Source organism: Daktulosphaira vitifoliae, unplaced genomic scaffold (genome assembly GCF_025091365.1).
Source record: "Daktulosphaira vitifoliae isolate Bord-2020 unplaced genomic scaffold, ASM2509136v1 Scaffold_1, whole genome shotgun sequence".
NCBI lineage: Eukaryota > Metazoa > Arthropoda > Insecta > Hemiptera > Phylloxeridae > Daktulosphaira > Daktulosphaira vitifoliae.
In genome coordinates, this window is record NW_026099572.1 from 77,249,240 (window position 1) to 77,273,109 (window position 23,870).

The window sequence follows — 23,870 nt, forward strand, 5'->3', positions numbered from 1 at the left end:
TTAATTTTAAAATTAGTTTTTATGGTTAAAATAGAATATTTTTAAAAATTTTCTATTTAAACTTAAATAATTGTTGTCATTTTATCATAAAAATTACTATTACAATTTCTTAAATAGACTAAATCATCACAACTATTATTATTTTTATAATCATGATTTTTAAATTTATAACATTTAGGTATATGTGTTTTTTTTCACAAAAACTAGTAGAATGTTTTAAAAATTGTCTTAATACTTTAAAGTTTTAAGCAAACTTTTTTTTTATGACATATCTCATGTACTTAATATATATCATATAATAAATTTTTAATTAACTACAAAATTATACTTGAGAGTCAATCGAATCTGTTTTTGCAGAAAATACTTACAATTTTTATTATTCTTAAATTTCGTATTTTAGTTTTAAACAACTAATATTTATTATTATTATTATTTTTTTTTTTTTATGTTATTATTTATTAGTACAATTGGAAGTTACTTCATTTAATTGTAAAAATTATAATTCTACTTAATTTAATGTTTAATAAAATATTTTTTTTGTACCTTGTTATTGGTCAATTATTAAAAATGCATAATAAAAAATATGATTTTAACGTAGTCTAAAAATGAGTAAATTATTTTTAAAAAATTTCATTCAAATGTTAATTGTATTCTAAGTTATGTTATGTAAAGTTATCAGTTAGATCTCTTCCACTAGGTTAATATATGACCTTATAAGAAAAAAGGATTCTATTGTTATTGTTTGTAACAATTGACCTGTTTTCTTACATTTTGAACATTCTTTATATCAATACCTTAGTGGCAATTGCTCGTTACTACAATTTTTGTGAGAATGACTATCTGGTATAAAAATTATCGTAATTTCTTTGCAGTTAATTTTGTTAATAAGCATTATTATGATAAAACGTTTATTAATAAGTGTTATAATGCATAAAAATTTTAATTATTAATACAATGTTTACTTATTATTTTTAATAGTAAGACAATAAATATATTTTTTAATTAAAACGGCACAATTTAAATGAATTTGTAATAATAATAATAGATTTTTGTCCCTACTGAAAAGTGTCACAAATATAGTTACCATATATATAACTAGTGTTAATTTTATTAAACTACACAACAGATACTGCCATGAAAATATTTACATACATATCACTCGTAGGTCTTATGGATAATTATTGCCCTAAATACACCAAAATTTAATATAAGGTGCATTTAGGTTGATATTTGGTAGATAGGAATAATTTAGCAAAGATGGTTAAGTCCCACCCCTTAATCTTTGTCAATAAGAATAATCAATTTGTTTATATATTTGAGTTTAAACAATTCCTATCATCTAGTGACTAACAATATCTATCTAGTGAAAAAAAAACCTTCAATTTTTTTATTTGGTAGCTACATGTTTATTGTGCATGCATTAAAATATACTATACGCATATGCATTATAATTACAAGTATAACCATGTATTAATTTATCTATTGATCATAGTTAAAACACGCTGTACTTTTAAAAGTATGTGTACTAAAGGAGAGCAATGTTGTAGCCACAGGGACTATATCTTTCATTAGTTGTTAAGTAATTGAATAGGTTCCAACCTAACTATACTGCTCCTCCATTTAAATTTCCTGACTATACAGCTGAAGGATAGTGTCATATATTTTTATAAAAGATAATAATTTTCAATTTTTTTATTTAATATAATTTGTTCAAATATGCAATATAACAACAAATATTCACATTACAAAATGATCATTTAAACAAGGAACATTATTATCTAACATTAAAATATACAATTTTATTGTTTTTTGAAAGACAGTATTTACAAAACAATATAAAAAATTTTTTAATAATACTTAAATAAACATTGCATAAAGTAAATTTACTATACATTTTGAGTATATAAAATTACATATTCACAAATGTTGCATTACAAAAATGATTTTATACACCAAAATGTGTATGGTTAATGAGGTAATATCTAACTTTGTTTCTTAAAGGAAGACTAATAATTATAATACTATATTTTTTTAAATTTTTAATTTCAAATAAATCAGTCATCATATAAATTTTCACACTTCTGCTCCTAAATCTAATACACCAGACTCGGCAATGGGCACGTATCGCTCGTCAATCTTAATTAATAAAATAGTTTTATCTACATGAGATCTTCTAGATAAGTCACGATGATTAGGAATCCATTGATGAACAACCTAAAAATATATCATACCAATAATTCATTAATTTTTATATATATAATTTAATGTTAGCCACTCAATTTCCCTTAAAATAATAGTTTTCTTTAAGAATTTTTTTTTGGCTTTTGTTAGTTACATATGTATCCATTTATCTGATAATAATTAATATCAAATATAAAATAATTTTATATTTGAAATTATTTATATATTATTTTTTTCATAGTAAAACCTCAGCTATACTTTAAAGCTGGCTCTCCTCCTATAACCTTATAATATTCCAACTTAAGTTTATTATATATGAACCTAATTATTAATTACTCACCAATCCTTCCATTCCTTTTTCAGGAAGCCAATCTTTCCAGTAACTTCGACCTCCTCTTATTCTCATTTTTTCATCTGGCCACACTACATCTATTCTTCGTCCTAAATTAATTGCATCATACACCTGTGATGGATCTAATATCTAGGAGGAGTATAAAGGTAAAGAATTTAATAAAAGAATTAACAAAAATAAATATTATTGATTACCAAAACTCTATGCTGAACAGGGGAGTTATCATTGTGAGGATTACTATCAACAGAAGCTTGTGGTGAACTAGTCACAGGTGATTGTGATGATGATAATAATCCTGCTAAATTTGCTAATCCAGCTGAATTTGGTTTTCCTGCTACATTTGCTGTACTTCCTCTAGTACCACCACTTCTACTACTGATACTACCACCCATTCCGCTTCCACTACCACTCATTTCTATAGATTGGCTTCCAGGAGTTCTAGTACCATAACCTGAGTGACGGTTAAACTGAGTCATAGCATAGACTCCATCATGACCAAAACCACCTTCATCGTGTGATTGTAAAGAACTACCACTTGAACATCCTTCTACACATCTACTTTTTAGTCTAAAATTAAAATATATTTTACTTAGATGAAAAAATATAAACCAAATAACTAGACTGTAAAAGTATTCTAGAAATAATTTAAATTGGAAGAGTCCAGTAGGATAAAGGTGTAACTGACATTTTTTACAAAAATGTATTTTATTGCATAAATGTAAATGTTTTAGTATAATAAAAATATTATATCAGTATGGAATAAGTTTTGTTTCATGATTACTGAAATGATAAATTGATAGAGAACTAATTTGAAAAATTTATCACTAATCTTAGTTGCAAAATAAATTTCTAAACAATTTTAAAAATACTAGTTGGCACCTTTATTCACTAACTCGTTAATTGTAAACTTATATGATTTATATGATCACCTTGTCCAAATTCTAATAATAGTTTTTTTAATTTCTCTTAGACTTATTGAACCTCCAACTAGTGATGACAATTGTTCATTAGTCTCTGCATAAGATGTTGTTAATGGTGACACAAAAATTGGATAACCAATAGGTTGATCACAGGATGAATTGATAATATTTCTCAATGCTTGTTTGGCATTTTGAATACTACCCCGTTCTGGGTTGCGATTTCTTAAATAAATTAATTCTTGTTGTTGGCCAGCCCAAAGACCACGAACACATTCTCGATTTATTTTTATGACACGAAAACTTAAAAATCGTTTATTCAACATTATCACTTTATATTCATCTGATCCTTCATCCATTATGTGCCTAATAAGTTAAAAGTTTAAATGCATTACAAATTTCTTATTATTATTAATTATTACCTCAGAGCCAGCAATGATGGCATTCCAGAAAGAACTGCATTTCTCCAAACTGGATCGCCTTCATGAGAAATAACTAAATGTCGTTGATGATAATTTATAGCATTGTACAAAGCTGCTGGATCTTCATATTCATCAGGAACCATGAAATGATTCTAAAACATTTAATCACAAACTTTATTATAAACAACATTAACTAATTTACCATGTTGTTTAAATATATACAGGTAAGTCATGAAAATACATTATATAACTAATATTTTTTTTCCTCTACCGGAATTTATTACGGGCTGCCCTGAAATTGTCGTTAGGCATTACATTAGGGTGACCCACGCTGCCACATTGTGCCTCAACTCAAAATTATTCAAAAGCTGAGTCACAACAAGACGTTGTTTCCCGTTATTCCACCCAGATCCAAAAGTAGTGTCAATGGCTAAACCGATTAAGATTTAGGTGCCGGCCGAAATTGGCGTCACAAGTCCTGAACCAGGTGGCGCGGCTGTCTCTGTCGTAAGCGCTTGGATGATTTTTTCAAACCCATAACTGATTCAGCTCCCTGAATTACAAATATACGAATTAATAATCGGCTCCCTACTATTAGGACCTATTGTAGACCCAAGACAGAATTTCAAAGCATCCTGATTCTGTGCCAACACTTTGTACCGAAAAAGTTTGCACAGCATTATCTGCCTCACTTGGGCAATTATTAATAGCAGCACGTCGGCGCAGCTAATTTGTGAATACCATCAAAATATTTGTTGAAACAGCCGTGGATGGAAATAACTTGTGTGAAATTATGTCATTTTATTGTGAGTCTGGTTCACCTGCTTGTCCAGTCAATCAGGTCCTATGAGGAACATTGTCCACACTATTTTAGACTCCTCCTGGAGTCGTATCCACCATGCCAGGGTTCAAATTTTTATATAGGTAGCCATAATTCAAAATTTAATACTTTAATAAATTTGAAAAAAAAATTGTCCACAACACTAATGATATTTTAAGGTATTTAAAAATAATATATATATATTTTTTTTTGAAAAATTCATATATTATTCTGCTTAAAGGTAAATTTGTTGAAAAAATATCTTTTAAACGTAAAAAATGTTTGTGTTTTTATACTTTTAATGTGTATGCATTAAACAACTAATATATACTATATTTTACTATGTTATTACTTTAATAATAAAAGTACCTGATGCAGTTTTAAAGACATGCGAATTGCGGGGGCTAACACTTTTTTCATTAAGTCCATATCTGCAAATATCCATTCATCTCTAGTAGAAGTTATGCGGAAGTCTCCTTTAAACAATGCATGTAGACCATAAAGAAAAAATTCAACACTATATAAATATATATATATAAAAAAATTGATTAAAAAAACAATTTCTAGTAATTAAGATATAAAACAATTAATAAATACCTAGACATAGTTGTATGAGAAGCTAAACCCAATGAACGTCTACCTAACAAACTTAATGCAAAACATAATGATACTAATATAGATTCTTTACCTTTATCAATAACAACTTTTCTTATCTATAAACATTAAAATTTAGTTAATAATATTGTTAAAAAAGACCCGAATTTTTAATTATTTCTTACATTTTCAGTTTGAAAAGCACAAAATCTTATCCATTCCAAGTAAAAAGAACAAAAACTATTACGAGTAATTCCACATGAAAGTAAATCATAATCTTCATCAATGTTTATATTAAAAACTGGATCAAGGTCTACAAAACTTTTGCTCAAAGTTGGTTTTAAACCTTCATTAATTTCTTCAGATGCCAACCAAAGTGGTAATTTTGGTGATCTTATAGCATAATATATGATACTCTAATCAAAATAAAAATGTAATGCTTAAACTAAATATATATGAGATATTTTAAATCTTTTACCTTAACATAATAGCTGACTAACACTTTTCGAAAATCAAATACTTGTAACATTGAAGAAGCGTTTATATCTGATATACTATATCCTTGTACAACATACTTAGCTGCAACAACTTGCCATGCAAGCCAACGTTGACCAAGAGCTGCATTTAATGATAATATATGGGGGAAATGTCCAGGCTCACAACAACAACATCCTATAATGTTAAATATTAGTAACATAAATCACAACTTGCAGCATTAAAATGTATTTTAAACATTTAAAAATATTGTTTTTAGTGGTTTGATATGCACCAAAAAGGTAAAAATATGTAAAAAAATAATATGAAAAAGAAATGACAATTTTTATTTTATAAACATTTTTTGCAATTTTACTTAATAAAAAACTACACTTTGATCATTAAAATTTAATATATAATTTAAAAAAAAAAACATGAAGAAAGTTAATTTAAGGTTTAAGGGCAATGGCCATGTCTCATATATTACAGTTTGTTTTTGATATCCAATCATATTTTTACTGCATCTTCTCGCATATTTATTATTTTTTACATTTTTGCTGAGGCTACCCAAATATATAGTAAAGAAAATTTAGTGACCTAAAAATATAAATTTTCATTTTTCTTAAAAATGTTGCCCTTTTGTGCTTATAAATTAAGTTAAATTTAAAACTTATATTTAATTTGAAATCAACAACTGTTTATTACATCATATTTTGGAAGGTGGATCATTTATAATTTTTGTTATTGTCTATTTGTTTTTTTTTTGTGCTAGAAAATGCACGAATGATTCTTTTTTAACACAATAGTGTCTACAACTCATTATTTCTACCACCGACTACTAGATAAGGCAAGCAGAGAGATTAAATACAATTAAATTCTAATTATTGGTTTTAATTTCTTCAAAAACTGACTGTTATTGGTTTAAATTAGCCATTAAATTGGTGTTAGCTCTTCATCATTTCTTTTTATTGACTACACACTAGAGTAGACAGTGTCCACTGAACATGTTTTTGTTTTTGTCTTTGATGTTATATACAACTTGTTGAAAGAGTAGAGCCGCCAATTGTGAATAGTCAGACTTTAAAGGTGAAACATTCAGAACATTCAGAACATTCATATGATTAGGTATCGTTTTACTTATTAATAATTATGTAATGAGTTATTTTTATTTGTGTCAGATATTTATTACTTTTTAGCTTTATTTCTTATAACTTATAGAGGTGTCAACTTGATTTTTTTTAATAGCAATATACTTATTTAAATAGATTACATAATATAAAATTATCTAATTAACAAAATGATGGGTTGATAACAACTAGTACTTCAGAAGTTGTATCGACTGTAAAATACTGTTTAAAGAAGAGCCACGGGTATGACTATTTATATCATTAGATATTTCTGAGCTGCACTCTTTCTTCTATCAATGTATAGAAAAGTTAATAAATTTTGAGATACTGATGTAAAAGTTGTTATCGATCCATCATTTTTGAGATCATATTAACTTCATATATTATCAAGCATTCATAGTCAATTCATTAGTAAGTCTATTATTTATATGATTTCATAAAATATGAAATATAAAAAACCAAGAAATATATTTTATCTATGCATTTGACAGCTTCTTATTATTTTATTTCATTAATTTCCATATATAATTAAAATATCAATGATTTTCAATAATAAATCATAAAAAAATTTCTTTAATCTGACAGATGTTCTTTAGAGAGAAAAAAATTGGATTAGAATCCTTTCATTCTGAGGTGAAAATTCAGTTTTTAGAGTTAACAATAAATAAAACCATTAAATATGAGCTAGAAATATACGTAATCATAATATAATTATGTATTAAACAATTATATGCTTTAGTACCAAAATGTTTTTTATTACAATAGTTGTAAAATAAAAAAAAATTGTTCATATTTTGACCACCTTAATATTTTTCTCTATTATGGTACTGAAATAAAGCTAAAACACATAAGCATATAACACTTATACCTCAAAATATACAAAAATATGTAACAAAAAATGTTGTATTTAGTTAATTAGTTTTCTAAAACAAATTTATAGCTTATGTAGATATCTCTAGAACCTTAGAAAAAAAAATGTAAATGCTAGAAGTTACGAGTCTTGAATATAAATATATAATAATATAAATATTATATAGTTAAATATATGGTTAATGATAATAATAATAACAATGATATATTTTCATTTTTTATTGCTATTAAAGCCCACAAAAAACTATTGTATCTTAAAAAAAGGAAGATTAATAATCTTATTTGTCTGGAACAAGGTGGATTATCTGACATTAAATAGCGAGATAGCAACTCTAATAACTAAGCCAATATCTTAATGAGAAATTAAATGAAGCCACCCCTAACTGAGTGTCAAACTCTAAAAGTATGCATTATGCACTTCTGTGTTTACGACTTGGCCACATTATCACATTGTATATACATTTAAATATAAAGAGATATTAATTAAAAATCAATATCTAAGAAAAAATGTTAATTTACCTTCATTATCTTCAACACCTTCTGATATTGCTTCTACTTCTCTTTGTTGACAGTAAGTTCCACGAAACTCAAGTCCACGCATTTGAAATGTGACTAAATTGTTACCCATTTCAACAATATGAACAAGACAGTTTAAGTAATCAGATGCTAATACAAAGCAATCTCCTTGAGACACATTTCCCCAACGGCCCATAATTAGATCACCACATAATGTGTGTTGCAATAAACGTGTAAGATGTTCATAAAATATTGAATTTAAATTATTATCATCTGCACCAAGATTTCTTTCTAAATGAGATGAAAGTTTGGTGTTTGTATGATCAACACGTCTAGTATTATAATCTCGCTCCCAAAATTTTACTGGTCGTGGATATGATGTCAAAAAAATAGCACTTCCTGAAACATTGGTACATTATTTTTATTGTTCTACAAGAAATATGATATTTTTATATCATAGAACTAGAATAACTAATACAATGATACCACTTTAAAGAATTGAATTTTTTTAAAGAATTTGAAACTAATAATTTGATAAGTAAATTTTGAGTTATTGGTAATTTTTTTGAAATTTAAAATAGGAACTGTCTAATATCTTGTAAATATATTATCATATTACTATTACTTAGAGCATATAGAACATTTTATTTTTACTATAAAGCCGAGTTTTTAAAAACAAATTTTCAGGATTAGTGGATTTTTTATGCCCAAATACATGTTATTGATTTCAAATCTTTTTTTTATTAATATTTATGTTGTTTAGTATTTTTATATAAATTTTTGGGCGGAAGGTGATATAAGTATAGACTTTAAGTTTGAAATCACTATAAATTATAAGTAAGGAACTTTTCAAAAAGTTTAAATAAATTATATAAAATTATTTTTTACACATGAAACTAAAATTATATGAAAGACAATGTTTTTGGATTTTCAAGATTAATTCCAAGTACATAAATAAAATATAATTTTTATTTTCCTCAGCAATATTACTTACCTAAAAATGGATATAGTGGTGATGAAATTACTGCTGATATAAATGCTTGAAGAAACATCATTGCTGAATGTGGTACAGAAAAAGGTTGTGCAAAAGCATGAAAGGCAGAACCCCATGTAATTTGCCAAGGAGCAATGTATGTAATAACAAATTGAAGCTAAAAACATGAAATTTATTTCAATAACATTTTTTTATTTTAAATAATAAGAGATTAAAAGAAAATATACACTTTAAATTATTAGTAATATGATAAGAGAGTTTAAAGTAGAGTAAATACAAGAAAATTAAGTTATACTATCTCCTAGTATTCACTACTATTCTCACATGAAAAAATTCCTTTATTATTTTTCTGGAGAGTTTATAGGATGCCAGTAATTTTACAAATTATTTAATTTTATTGATGTCCGTACTTTTGTTATTATAATAAGTATAAAAATGATTTCTGCAAAATTCAATACAAATCCAACCACATTTACATAAGATAACTTGAGTCCAAAGTTTAAATTTGATTTTTCTTTTTTATGAAAATCATTTTTAACTCTTTTAACTCTTTTAACTTTTTAAATATCAAAAATAAAAAAACAGTCTGGGAAAAAATATAAAAAGTTATAGTTTCTAGTGTGCTTTTATAGAACATCTGTATAAAAAAAAGTACAGAATTATATTTATGGAAATACTATGTATATACAGATATATAAGAATTGTATTTATAAAACATTTTGCATACACATCTATAAAGGTTTATACACATTAAAAAATATAAAATATTAAGTAGTCTGGCCAAACAAATAAAAAAAAATATATTTTTTATTTTTTTTTTAAATCAATAGTTAAAATTAAGAAAACTTGGCTATATATTGGTTAACTTTCAAAAATTTCTAAAATATAGAGTTCCAAAAATTATTTAGGATAGTAAATCTTTTTGTGTTTTATGCTAAAAATTTAAAAATATGCCAACATTTAGGGCAATTTTTTTTATTAGATAGTATAATACTAAGTTCTTAAAATGTATAGTGACTTTACTAACTATATACTTAGGCATTTTATCATGTTATGGTAGGGACTTAAAAAAAAACTGCACAACAGTAAAAATAAGTCCTGAAAATATGTACTCAAAATTTAAAAATAATTTGATAGAGAATTAAAATAATAGACCCTTTGGTAGATTACTCTTTATTAACACTAAAAAGAATCCAAAATTCTAAATGTATAATATATATATTGTAGCGACCAAAACATACGCAACGAATATTCTCGAATGTTCTCGTTATCAAAAACCTTCGAGAAACTTCGATAACGCCATAAGATAACCTACGCGGGTATAGAATATTCTAGAATTAGCGAGAGCCTTATCGGAGCTATATATATATCGGAAGAATCAGTCAGTTCAGTTAGTTCAGTTCAGACTGTCTAGTCCGCGATACGCTACACGACCGCTACACCCCGCCGCTGTTGTCATCGTGTATTATGTTTACTTCGATTATTTTATTTTTCCTTACTGTATATACATATATTTTCTTNGCAGTTAAGTAATAATCAATGATAAAAGTTTCTGAACATTTGAGATAATCTAGTTGAAAAAATAGAACAGCAAATGCTAATATGTTATATTGCTTAGATTGTTGTGAAAATGAACATCGAAAGCATTTCAATGCGCATATTGATAAAATTAAGGAACCTAAAGAGGTTCCTAATTTTTTTACAACAGTAACACTATCAGACGTTAAACAGCCAATAAACATAAGCGGATAAAGTACATTACGCTCAAAAAAACATAAATATACATAAACCTGTAACATAAAATTATAATAGTTACTTAAATTAGAATTACTTAGTTATAAATTTTGATTTACTTTTTCAAACCACATAATTTTGGCTAATTGTTTAACTTCATATTGGTTGTACTCCAAAGGTTTAAGTATAGGATGAGCAATACAAAGCCAAGGTAATTGCTTCCGTAGCTGTGGTATTATGTAATGCAATACAAATCCAACACTAAATGTTATACACCACATTACCTAAAATTGTATTAAGTATAGATTCAAACAAGTTAAAAATCTGTTAATAATTAAGCAGGACTTGTAAGTTAATGCATACATATAGTTTCTTTAGATCATCGAAAAACTTACAAAGTGATTTATAAATCCATTTTGTAACAATAGTGAAATTAAGTTTAACAGTGGATATTTTTAGTGTATGAGATATTTAAATAAATTAGAAAAAATTTAACTGAAGTTTTTAAGTAATAAGTACACAATATTGTCTATAATTAAAAAACAATTATTTTCAGAAAAGGTAAAAAAAGAACACAGATATTATTACTTACTGGATTTAATTCTGGTTGAAGAGCTAAAAATATATTACTAGAATGTATGGCATAAATAATTAAACAAACAACTGGACAAAAAATCAAGTCTGATTTTAATCTTCCATTTATTGTGTCTTGTAATTCTTTTGGCCAATTATCTTGAATTTCAATTTCATCGTCTAACTCTAAAAATTGAATAATAAAATTAGATCTAGTAATTTTTACTGCAAAAATATTTCCAATAACCAGATTTGGTAGTTTGTTCAACACATCTAGTTTCTTTTTGTTCTGAATCTTTATTTAATTTTTCCATTTCTTTTTTAGGCCAAGAACATTCTACATCAGGTCTAGAAAATATATCTTCATTTGGCCATAAATAAGTTTTTAACAAATTTAATATTGGTGCTGGGTCACTTGAACTTCGACTCAAATGATATGAAATAGATGTGAGAATGGCACAATATAATGAAAAAAGCACATTTCTCGATGATCCAGTCCATTCATATAGTGCGACATAAGCAATACCATATAATATTGATACAGCTAAACAACTTCGAACTACACAATAAGCAGAACCTTTTAATGAACTTGTCGCGTTACCTCCAAATAAGTGTATATCAGTTTGTTCTAATGCATACATGAAAAATGTGTTTACTTGTGGCAATAAGCCCAAGCTAAACGCTATTGGTAAAAATAATAAAATATTTTTTAAAAAATCACGTAAAGTTTCTAACATGTATGTTATGTGTATTGTAAACCCATATAATTTTAATTGATAAAAAGTTTGACCTGAATTTAACTGCAAATGAGTTAAAAGAAGAATAGAAGAAAATAAAATAAAGTAAACTGGCCGACTATAAACAACAGTTTTGTTAAATCCATGAGTAGGAGATGCAACATCAGGCTGAACAGATTTTATTAATGAGTATTGACAACCAGCAATAACAAAACAAAATATAAATGCCTGAATGTCTTGATAAAAGTTGTAATATAATACAAAAGCACCAAGAACAGCTACAGTTGTTGCTAGAGCTATTGTAATACAAAGTTCAAATAAACTCAAATTTCTATCAACAGCTGTTAGTAAAGCAAGGCGGTCAAAACGAATTTTGAAACATATTGTTTTAAGTGGCTTATATGGATAATATCTTTTAGGTTTTGGCATGCCAACATTTGGATCAAGAAGATCAAATCGTAACTGTCTTGGTATTGCTGGATATTCATCTTGATAATCTGGTCTGATGTTTTCATGATCATGCTCTAAATTTTCTTCGACAGGTGTAATAATAGGTGATATATTAAAATGACGGTATCTTTGAGGTTGATTTTGAAGCCAATATGAGTCATCAGTTTCAAACTGATGTTGATGTTCATAACCTCGATTTAAACGAGGAAATAGCCGAACAGGGGAATGATTAAATACAAGATCATCAGAAGACTCATCACGGCGAGATGTACAAGAAAATGGCTTAATGATAGAAGAATTATTATTTAACATGTCACGAAAAGTATATGTCATCCATTGCCCATTTTCATCTCGGAAAAAATGTACAGCTCTAGAATTTATTAAAATAATATATTTATTTGTTATATAGTTAAAAAAATTGAATCACAAATATATATTATTTAACTACCCATCTGATGTATCTTCAGAACAAGCAGCAAAATTAACACCATCAGTTGTTTGCAAAAATGGAGAATTGTGTGAATCACGAGATCTTGCATGACGATTACTTTGACTATGATAACAAAAAGTTAATATTTGTTAATTTTATAATAAAGTTAACAAAATTAAATCATTTGATTCAATTCAAATTAATTAAATCATAATATATTCAATTCTGATGTTTATGTCAGCTAACCTGACATGCCGTTGTCTCATTCTACTACGACCCTCTATTCGGTTAGATCCAAGCTCAATGCTTTCTGGAACCATCTCATTTTTCAAATTTGAAACACGAGGTTTATTATCATTAATTAAATCCACAGTTGGATTTATTATAAGTTCTGAGCTAGCAGGCAATAGTGAACTCAGTTCATTGTGTGAACCAGCTGAAGATGAAGCTCCTTCATTTACATTAAGTGTTGTCATTCTAATACATAATAATATTATTTATTAGTTGAATTTGATAAGAAATAAAAAAAAATTATATAACATTCATAAAGACTATTTTTGAAATATTTATTGAAAAAACTCTTAACTAGTTAAAAAAAAAATGGACTTGTAAGTTATCTTCTGATGTACAAATTATAAAGTTAAATGATCTAAATCTTGTTAGAATACTATATTTATATTATATGTTTGGTATTTTTTTAAATTTGAAATCAGTTTTATTTATATTTAAAATTGGGGTTAATATAGTGATCTTTCAATAATAAATTAATCTTACGCATCAGGTCTACTAAGTGTATTATTATCAATCCACTCATCAGTAACTGTTGGATAACTTTTTGATTCAATTCCACATTCCATATCACTTTTATTTTTATCACATCTGCATCGTCGTGATTCTAAAAAAAAATTTTTTTTTCAAAAATTACTTCACATTGATCATATTTTTTTAAACTTTATTACACCTATGAAGTAATTGGACTATAAATAAGGAATATATATAAAAAACATAAATATTATAAAACAGTAATTTTTGGTCTCTTCATTAATATATTAGGAGATGAGTGATTTATTTGTATCTGAAATCCAAAAAAGAAAAGACATTATGGGACATTTAAATTAAATTTTAGATTTATAAACTTTAAAATTAAAAAGAAAAAAATAATTTATAACAAATTTTGTCAAGAACTAAAGTTTTACCAATTAAGTTAAATTTCAATTTATTCTTAGAATTTCATTGGCATACATAATTTATAAGTTATGGCTAAAATTATTGAAAAACCAATATTAAGATTCTTCACAACTAACAAAGCCAACAAGGACTGATGGGTAGTCATTGAAAGTTTAACAGTAATCAAGTCTAAAAAAAGCATAGTATGGTATTAGAATCTACATAAGGACAAATATTACCACAAGGACACCGTCCTATGATTTTGATTCAAATATACTTCCAAATAGATAGATAACATAATATGGGGCTGAGGGAAACATGATACCATGTCACACCTGATTACAACCAAATATATTGAGTCATTTACGTATCATACATGTTTAGGAAAAAAAAACTGCAAAGCATTAATTCTAATTTTACAAACCATTTAATTTATTTTTACTAGTTCTTCTATGACTTTTCCGATCTGAATCATTTTTTATACTAAGATGAGGAGTTGAAGTTGCTTTTCTTTTTTTATTTGATTTCTTTCCTATAAAAAATTACTCAAATTACATAAAATATAAACATTATACAAAATGTGTTTTACAACTCACCTTCTTTTGTTTGTTTAGTCTTTGCTAAAGCATTAGAACTTTCAAATTCGGCTTTTGGTGTTGTTTCAATATCTTCTCTACAAAGCTCTTTTAATTCACACTTATTTCCTACAAATCAGACGACAACTTATAATATCTATAAATAGAATGAAACAGATCTAACTGACAACTCCTATAATTTTTGATACAATTAACATTTCAATGTAATTAAAAAAAAACCGTAGCAAAGTGGGATCACAGCACAGTGTGGACGTGTCACAATTGGAACAAGAACAGATGATATCTGACAGTGAATAAAATCACTATCATAAATAATGCTTCGATACAAATCTGTAGACAATGTTTAATTTTAAGAAATTGGTGGATTATTCCAAAAGTAAAATGAACTCCTATTTAATAGAATTAAGAAAATAATGCGAAAAAGTTATTTCAAAGGGGTGGGTCAAACCTTGTACTCCGATCTTAAAAGACTGTATTGTAACCGATGCAACAACTGTACATTACAATCATTAGTAGCTAAAATGTACAACTTAAGCTAATTCAAAAATTCAAAGTTGTTTTTCTTAACTTGGAGGACGCAAAATATTAAAAATAAGTTTAAATTTATATTCCATGAAAGTTAGATTCATATAACTTTTATACAAATCGGTGGCCTAATTAATATGGCAAACTCTTATTAAAAAAAAAAAATTTAACACAAAAATAGCATGTTTTTTAACAACGACAGCTATTTGCAAATAGAAGATAAGTTATCGGAACAATTTTTTTTAATTTATAATATGTAATATAAGCTATAATTAATAATATGTTTAAGGACGTATCATTGAAATAAATCAGTTTGGTAATCACTGAAAATGTGGCAACAGACATAAAAAAAACACATCATGGAAAATTAATACCTTCTCAGCATCTCACCAAAGCTAAAAAAATTATGCATTTTAAACTACATTAGAATCATATTTTTTATTATTTAATTTTAACAATAAAACAATAAAACAATTTTTATTTTAATTTAAAAATAGCTAATATATTATCACTTTTCTTATAAAAATGATTAATGGGTATCAATGACAAACAAATTGCGAGTAGGTATAGCTCTTATTGGTGTATATTTATAGTGCATACTTCAACCATGTTACATACCCACTATATATATTAAAATGTTTGTAACTTAATAATTCCTCATTCTATAATTATTACCGAACCAACCATTAATTATTTTTATAAGAAAAGTCCATAAAAACTAACTTTTTAAAAAAATTAAAAATTAAAAAAAAAAATGTATATTATTTATTATAATAAAAATATAATTTTAAAGTATTTTAAGAATTTAAAAAAAAAAATGTTTTATCATAATGAAATGTTGACTGTGTTGAAAGTTATAAGGGTTATTAGTTAGACCTACTTCACCATATAATTAAAAACTTTAGAGAGTTAATTTTTAAATATGTTGTGTGAACTATAACTTTTTTTAATTCCTCACTCACTAGAATTATTATCTTCTGAAGTAGTGGTATAATCATCATCAGAAAATGTAAAATGCCATGGAACCAATCTAATATTTTCTTCTTTTCTTACTTTATGCAGCATGTTAAAAATTGTATTTAACATTTTGACATAAACTATTTAATTAAAAAAAAATTTTTAAAGCCACTTACTAATTATGTCATCAAATTCTGATTCACTTTCTGTATGTTCAAATAGCCAATCTAAACCAAAATTTTCTGGTGAATCTACTGATTGTTTCAAAAAATTGTCTAAAAAAATATTTAATTTAATAAACAATTGGTTTTAACTTGCTATATTTTATACAAGTTTCTATTGTTCTCATTGTTTGTAACAATTTATCTGTTTCCTTACTTACTGAACACTATGTATATTAATATAGTTTAAACCTTTAACCTTTTTTTTAATTGATTGACTGATCATTAATTAATAACGTTTGAACTAGTATTTTGGAAGTTACTAAAACTTTAAAATATAAACTGGGAATGTGGGGTGGATTCAGTAATTTTTATTAATTGGCATTATTCAGTTTACCTTCTCTTAATATTTAGATATAAAACAAGGTAAAAAGAATATGATATAAGTGATTGACTATAAAAATTATTTAATAACTCATTAACCAAAAATTATGTGTCACTAAAAATAATTAATTTTTTTTTTTAATATTATTATTTAAGGAGAAATATATGTGATATTACCTTCAGGTTTATTCACATCTATTAAGGCAACTTCAATGTCACTATCCATTTTCAAAACTCCGTTAACATTCTCTGAACATAGTTTCCAATTATCTACATGACATGTTAATAAAGGTGATCTACTACCTGCTTCATCGTCATCATCACTATCAATTATTGTGTGTATAATTCCCTGATTAGAACTATGTTCTTCACAATGTTCCACAATTGGATAAACAATATCACTTGATGTAAAAACAAGTTGGTAACTAGATGTTTTTCCTAAGTCTAAAACAATTTTGATTTATATTTAAAACAGTCATTTCTAAAAAAATAAATAAATGATATAGTGTATAATTGGTTGCTACTATGATACAGGTAAAATTGAATTTTTGACTTCTAGATAAGTGCCATAAAGAGGCTTAAAAAATAGCACATTTAATTTTGGAAATTTTATATAAAATGAAAGATACTATCAAGTAATGTAAAATTTTATTAAAGATTAAAAGTTATTTATAATAAATAAATTAAATAAAAATTAGAATTTATAATGAATATAATATAATTTTAATTAAAATATTCATTATAAAGTAATGTAGTGATTTAGGTTTGAAGTACTGATACAATTTGTTTACTAATAAAAATATATATTGATAATAAGTGTACAGATATAAAAAATGTACAAGATTATGCAAAGTTATAGTTTGAACATTTAAACATTTTTTTGTGTATTTATTAGAGTAACCTAACTTTGGAATATTTAATTAATAAATATTTAATATTGTTACTTACATACTATTCAATTGACATGAAAAATAATAATAATTAGGAGTTCTAGCTCTTTAGCTAGAATATTTTTAAAGAAGTTACCTTTATCTTTAGAAAAAACATCACTACACGTTGAATAATCTGAACTAACACTTTTTGGGTCCCTTTGAAATGTTGAATTATTACTATCATTTGGAAAACAGTCCTACAATCAAAAATGATCTAAATGTTGAAACAAAAAAGTGTAATTAAAAAAAAATTATTTTATATACTGTAGAAACTGTTATGAAGTCTTGTCTGCGTTCATCTTGATATTTCCATATTTCTGAAAAGCTTTTTAAGTCACCTCGTTCATAAGGCCTACTAGTTTTGACATGATTTGGTTTTTCAACAAAAATTTGATTATCTATTGTAATCAATTTAAATGTTTTACTAATTGAAGCTAACAAAAATATAAGATAAATAAACAACTAGATTGATTTACAAAAATATTAATCCAAGTAACAACTAGTTAACTAGTACTATACTATTATTATATGCTTTATATAAAACAAATTGGATAATCTATTATTAATACAAGGAACATAAAAATATAATTTTTCCCTAAATACTCTGGACACTAATAAATACTATTCATAACATTCTACAAACGATTATATAAAAAAATAATAACACTTAGTAATCTTATAGTACTTAGAGATTTATCATAGAGAAGATTATACATTGTATCATAGAAAGACTGTGAATATAAAGTTTAAATAATAACATTATTAAAAATTGTTTTGTTTGCCCTCGAGTGTTGAGGTATGAATTTTTAAATAAGGTGACTAAATAATGGAACCATACTTAAAAAGATAACGAAAAAATGAAAAATAAAGTATTTTAAAATATTAATAGATGGAAAACTATGGCAATTTTTATTAATAAATCCAAAGAGCTGTAATGCTTTATTTTCTAAGTGTAAAATACGTTCATTTAAAGTATATTTCCAATGAAATACTATACTCTAAATCTATATATAAATTAACACTAGAGATTACTTTGTTATTATGAACATTATGATTAAATTGGAACGCTGAGGCCCAACTAGTAAATTTTTAATTTTATATTTATGAGAATTAATTTTTACAAAATTAAAATTACACCATGTTTTCAGATTAAGTAAATCATTTTGTAGTAGATTAGAATCACTTATGTTATTAATAATTCTGAAAAATTTAAGGTATCTTCAAACAGTAACTGAATTGAATTATGATGTTTGAGGTCATTTATATATCAGATAAAGAATAGAGACTATGTAAGACCATTGAGGAACTCTCAAGGATATTAAATATTAGAAAACATACTATTAAGTGAAAACTCTGATTTACTTTTTTCTTGGAGATGTAAACCAGAATCTGTACTAGTAGAGCTACTTTGCCTTTCATTATCTAAAATTCATATAAAATTAAGTAGTTTCTAAAAAATTTCATTGTTTCAAAAAATTACTAGATTCATTTTGATGATATGCTGTTCCAGATGTAGAAGGCTCATTTTTGTCTATACTATCAACTCCACCTAGAATCTGCATTTCAATGCCTTCTTCCTCTCTACAAGAAAAATTACAATTGTTATTGATTATTTTTCTTAAAAACCAAATATATGTCTATTTTTATTATAAAAAAATAACAGATTAGTCATACTAATTTTTCCTTAAACTACAAACTTATAATTTGTAACAAATATTTTTTTAATTTGAAGAGAGGACTCTATTACTTTTATTTTTGAAACTTAACACCTTTTAATAGATGATAAGTAAATGCCCTATTATTAATTATATAAAAATTGTGTCGACAATCATTTGAAAATATTTTTTATGTATTAAACTACTATTCGAATGAGTATCTTTTAAAATATAAGATGGGTAAATATTAAAAAAGTTTCTTCACATAAACATTAAGCATTTAGTAAATAATATATGAGTTTTTTAAGCCAAACCTAAACCATATTTGAAAAAAATTTGGAGACTAATATTACTTTTGGGAGCATAGCAAATTACACAATGGTCTTAATGCGTATAAATTATGTAATTTATAAAATGTATAAATGCACATTTATATGGTTTTTATTTAAACACCTCAATGTTTTTTTATGTTAGAAAAGTTTCTTTTTTTAAATCTTAAACTTTAGTGATAGTAAATGAGATTACCAGTACAATGAGTATGTTGCTCTAACAATAATTAATGATGAAAACAATTTAACATACTTGTTAGGCTCTCTTAATGGAGGTCGTCGGCACTCAAGATCAGAACTACTATCCTTTTTGGTGTCTTCTTCTACAATATATTCTGTAGTATCAAACATGCAGTGCAAAGACCAATTTATACATTTTATTATTGTAATGATCAAACTTACAATTGTCGAATATAAAAGCCATATTAGAATATCTGACACATACTAAAATAATAGATAACTGTAAATATAGTTTTTTTTTTTAAATAAAAAATTTTAATCTATAAAAGTATGATGTTTTTTTATGTTAGACTAATTAATAAAAAGCATCATAATTTTTTAGTTATGTTAAAATTACGTACTAAATGAACAAAAAATGGTAAACAAAGTAAAATGAGCCATAAGTAAAGGTGGAATGTATTTGTGAATATGCTGTGTTTTGGTTCGTAATACCATCCTCCAGTGAAAGAAGCCCAAATTCCTTGGCGTAAAATGTCCCAAAATTGAGAACCCATCTTCTCTACCACTCATTTGTGCTTTGTATAACAAGTCGATTTCAAGTACAAACAATCATTATTAGTCTAAAAATTAAAAATATAATTAACATAATCTAAATTAGGTCATCAAAATATCAATGGTTATAATAATAAATCATTAGTTTATATATGCTTAGTTATCTTTTAACCCATTAAAATTAAAAAAATATATATATAATGTAATACAAATAGTTTTTAAAAAACATTCATGACATATTATAATTATTAAGTAAATTTGAGATTAAATTAGAAAATATTGAGTATAATCTAAATTAAATCAAGGCATAAAAAAATTTTAGGTAATGAATATTCTATGCATCATAATAAATATTTGATTAAACTAATGATTTAATAAAAACAAGTTAAGGGTATTTCCTAAAGTTAAAACACATGGAAATACAATTATATTTTTTCTCTCTTAGACATTGACATTACAAACTGATTAGGTAGTATATTATCTGTAAAATATATCTATTATTAAAAGAGCTTTTTCTAATCATTAATATTTGTAAATTTCAATAGAAACCATAATGAAAAAAGTCTATAACAAAATGTAAAAAAGTTTAAATATAAATTAATAAAATGTAGTACCTTAATTTAGTTTGATTAAGCTCAGCATATTGTTTATAAAGAAGAATAATTGCTCTAAAAGAAAATTTACATTATAATTATAAAAATATTAAATTACTTAATGTCTACACTTAGGAAGCAAATTATGAACAATTATTAAATGCTTAAAAATATCTTAATCAAAACTTCAAACACTAGATAATTGCTATCAATAAAATAATATAGATAATCTTAAACTAATTATATTAGTTTGTTTGAAGCCACATTGTCAGCCATTGACACTCATAAAATAAATCTGATAGTTCTTCAATGATAAGAAATTCATAGATTATTCAATTATATCTTATGTTCTGTCCGCTTTATTAATGATAAACACGCTTCCATTTTGCTATTCATTCATATTATATATATATTATAATCAGAAGTAATCCTGACAATTTATCTTTTATATATCTAAAAAGACTTGCTGGGTTGCCAAATTTGACATTCTATAATCTTTTCGATTGCTTTAACTCTGATAATAACTAATAAAACATAAATCGATCCAGAGTAATTGCGGCACATTAATATAAATAAAATTAATTTAAGCACATGTTGCTTATACATCATTTTTGATAAACGTTATTCTAGTATTTTATTTTGATAATTAAATATTTATTTATAAAACAAATCAAAAGGCTTACATTTTTAGTATTAGATACAAAAAAAAATTGCAAAATGGATGCAAGTCCTATGGAAATAGAAGAAGAAAGGAAAAGTTTTCAAAGAATTATTACAGCTTTTATGTATTACAGGTAAAAAGTTTCTCAGTTATTATGTATTATTCAAAATTAATTTAGCCAGTTTTAAAAGCAAACATTGATAAATTATTTATGCATTGAAGATAATTTTTATTACTCCAAAATTTTCTGGCATTAAATCATAAAATTTGTTTTTATTTTAAATTGGATTTAAAAAGTTTGTATTAGAGAAATTTCAAAAATTAATTCTAAAATGTAAAGTTTAAGAGATATTTATGTAGTAAATACTCTATGAGTTAACTAGATACTTATAAGAACTTTTTTTCCCAGGACACACTCATTAAGTAGGCTGAATAAAAGTGTGCACTACTTGAAGTCATTACCAGAACAACATCAAAGACTTTTAATAAACTACAGCACTAGTTTAGAAACTATAAGACACTGTATACAATCTAACTATAATGTTATTTTAGAAATAATTAAAGATACTACCTGTTTATTTGAGAACCAAGATACTCCTCCATCTGATCGTTGGGTAAATAATTTATTTATTAATGTAGAAATTAGTTGTTATATATTGAACTATCATAAAAAAGGTGGCCAAAAAAGAGTGCTGGTAGCAGCCACTTATAACTAATATTTTTTTTATATGTTAGAAAATAAAAGAAATGAAAGCCTGTTGTATCAGCATATGCATTTAATGGATTGATTTAGAATAATTATATACAGAGTGTTCAGTAAGTAAGGAAACAGGTCAATTGTTACAAACAATAAGAACAATACAAATCCGTTTCTTTACTTATTGAACTTTCTATATGTTGATTATCATAAAGTTGGAAAACTTATCATTATTATATTGCAAAGAGTTGTATATTTTATATAAAAACATTTTTATTGTAGCGTGCTCCAGATGTTTGTAAACCTATAGCAACTGATTTAGAAAAAGTTCAGTCTACCCTGAAACAATTTGTACGAGATTGGAGTAGTGAAGGAATTGAAGAGCGGAATACTTGTTACAAACCTATCATTGATGACATTCTGAAGGAGTTTCCTTTAGATGCGTATGTTATTATTATTACTTCAATTTTTTTTATGAAAACCAATTAGTTAAATTTTTTAGTGTCACACCACATGAAATTAAAGTGCTGGTACCAGGAGCTGGACTGGGAAGATTAGTATTCGAAATTGCAAAACTTGGTTATAATAGTCAAGGAAATGAGTTTTCCGTATTTATGTTAATAGCATCAAACTTTGTTCTAAACAAGTAAATGCTTCAAATTATAATTTTTATTATTGTTTAATGATTTAATGTTTTTACATGTAGATGTAGAGGAGTAAATATATATAGGTTGTATCCATGGATTCATCAATGTGATAATAATTTAGAGACTGAACATCAAATGCAATGCATTTCATTTCCAGACATTAATCCTGCTCAGGAATTACCAAAAAATGCATCAATATCAATGGCTGCGGGAGATTTTTTACAAGTAATTATATTTTTTTAGGATATAGATTATAAGTATTTCATCAAATAACATTTTTTTCACAAAATTTATATTTAGGTTTATACAGATAAAAATGAATGGAATTGTATTGCTACCTGTTTTTTTATTGATTGTGCTAACAATATAGTTGCTTTTATTGAAACAATTTATAATATACTTAAACCTGGTGGAATTTGGATTAATTTAGGACCTCTGTTATATCATTACAGTAATGTATTTGACCAAGATTCAATTGAACCAAGTTATCAAGTTATTAAAGAAATTATAACTGGTATTGGTTTTAAGTTTGAAGTAAGAAATATTCTTTGTTGCTAGATATTGTAATTTATAGTTTTTTTAGCTTCGATGCGAAGCTGAGAAGGTATTGGTTTTACTATGATGTGTTTTTTTTTTTTTTTTT

At 25.4% G+C, this 23,870-nt stretch overlaps 2 protein-coding genes across 2 annotated transcripts in view; one reads left to right on the top strand and one right to left on the bottom strand.

The window, feature by feature from the left end:
• Window positions 1-1,677: 1,677 nt before the first annotated feature.
• LOC126896582 (pecanex-like protein 1) lies at window positions 1,678-21,539 on the bottom strand. Its single transcript, XM_050669499.1, has 30 exons — window positions 21,244-21,539; window positions 20,479-20,697; window positions 20,151-20,341; window positions 19,394-19,494; window positions 19,252-19,335; window positions 18,178-18,311; window positions 18,008-18,110; window positions 17,159-17,425; window positions 16,613-16,711; window positions 16,442-16,531; window positions 14,955-15,062; window positions 14,783-14,890; window positions 13,966-14,086; window positions 13,438-13,668; window positions 13,210-13,314; window positions 11,822-13,131; window positions 11,594-11,760; window positions 11,121-11,285; window positions 10,743-11,057; window positions 9,268-9,424; window positions 8,277-8,672; window positions 5,765-5,958; window positions 5,472-5,702; window positions 5,290-5,405; window positions 5,062-5,209; window positions 3,873-4,024; window positions 3,463-3,816; window positions 2,728-3,100; window positions 2,522-2,662; window positions 1,678-2,214 (listed from the first exon to the last, which is right to left on the bottom strand). The coding sequence occupies exons 2-30, from the start codon at window positions 20,629-20,631 to the stop codon at window positions 2,074-2,076; spliced, it is 6,255 nt and encodes a 2,084-aa protein (XP_050525456.1). The 5' UTR covers window positions 20,632-20,697; window positions 21,244-21,539; the 3' UTR covers window positions 1,678-2,073.
• A 260-nt stretch (window positions 21,540-21,799) lies between these two features.
• LOC126896580 (carnosine N-methyltransferase) overlaps window positions 21,800-23,870 on the top strand; it is a 4,823-nt gene continuing 2,752 nt past the window's right edge. The window contains exons 1-6 of the mRNA XM_050669497.1: window positions 21,800-22,016; window positions 22,293-22,497; window positions 22,863-23,023; window positions 23,083-23,226; window positions 23,287-23,452; window positions 23,528-23,761. Coding sequence (XP_050525454.1) covers window positions 21,940-22,016; window positions 22,293-22,497; window positions 22,863-23,023; window positions 23,083-23,226; window positions 23,287-23,452; window positions 23,528-23,761 — 987 coding nt within the window. The 5' untranslated portion in view covers window positions 21,800-21,939. The remainder of the gene's footprint in view (window positions 22,017-22,292; window positions 22,498-22,862; window positions 23,024-23,082; window positions 23,227-23,286; window positions 23,453-23,527; window positions 23,762-23,870) is intronic.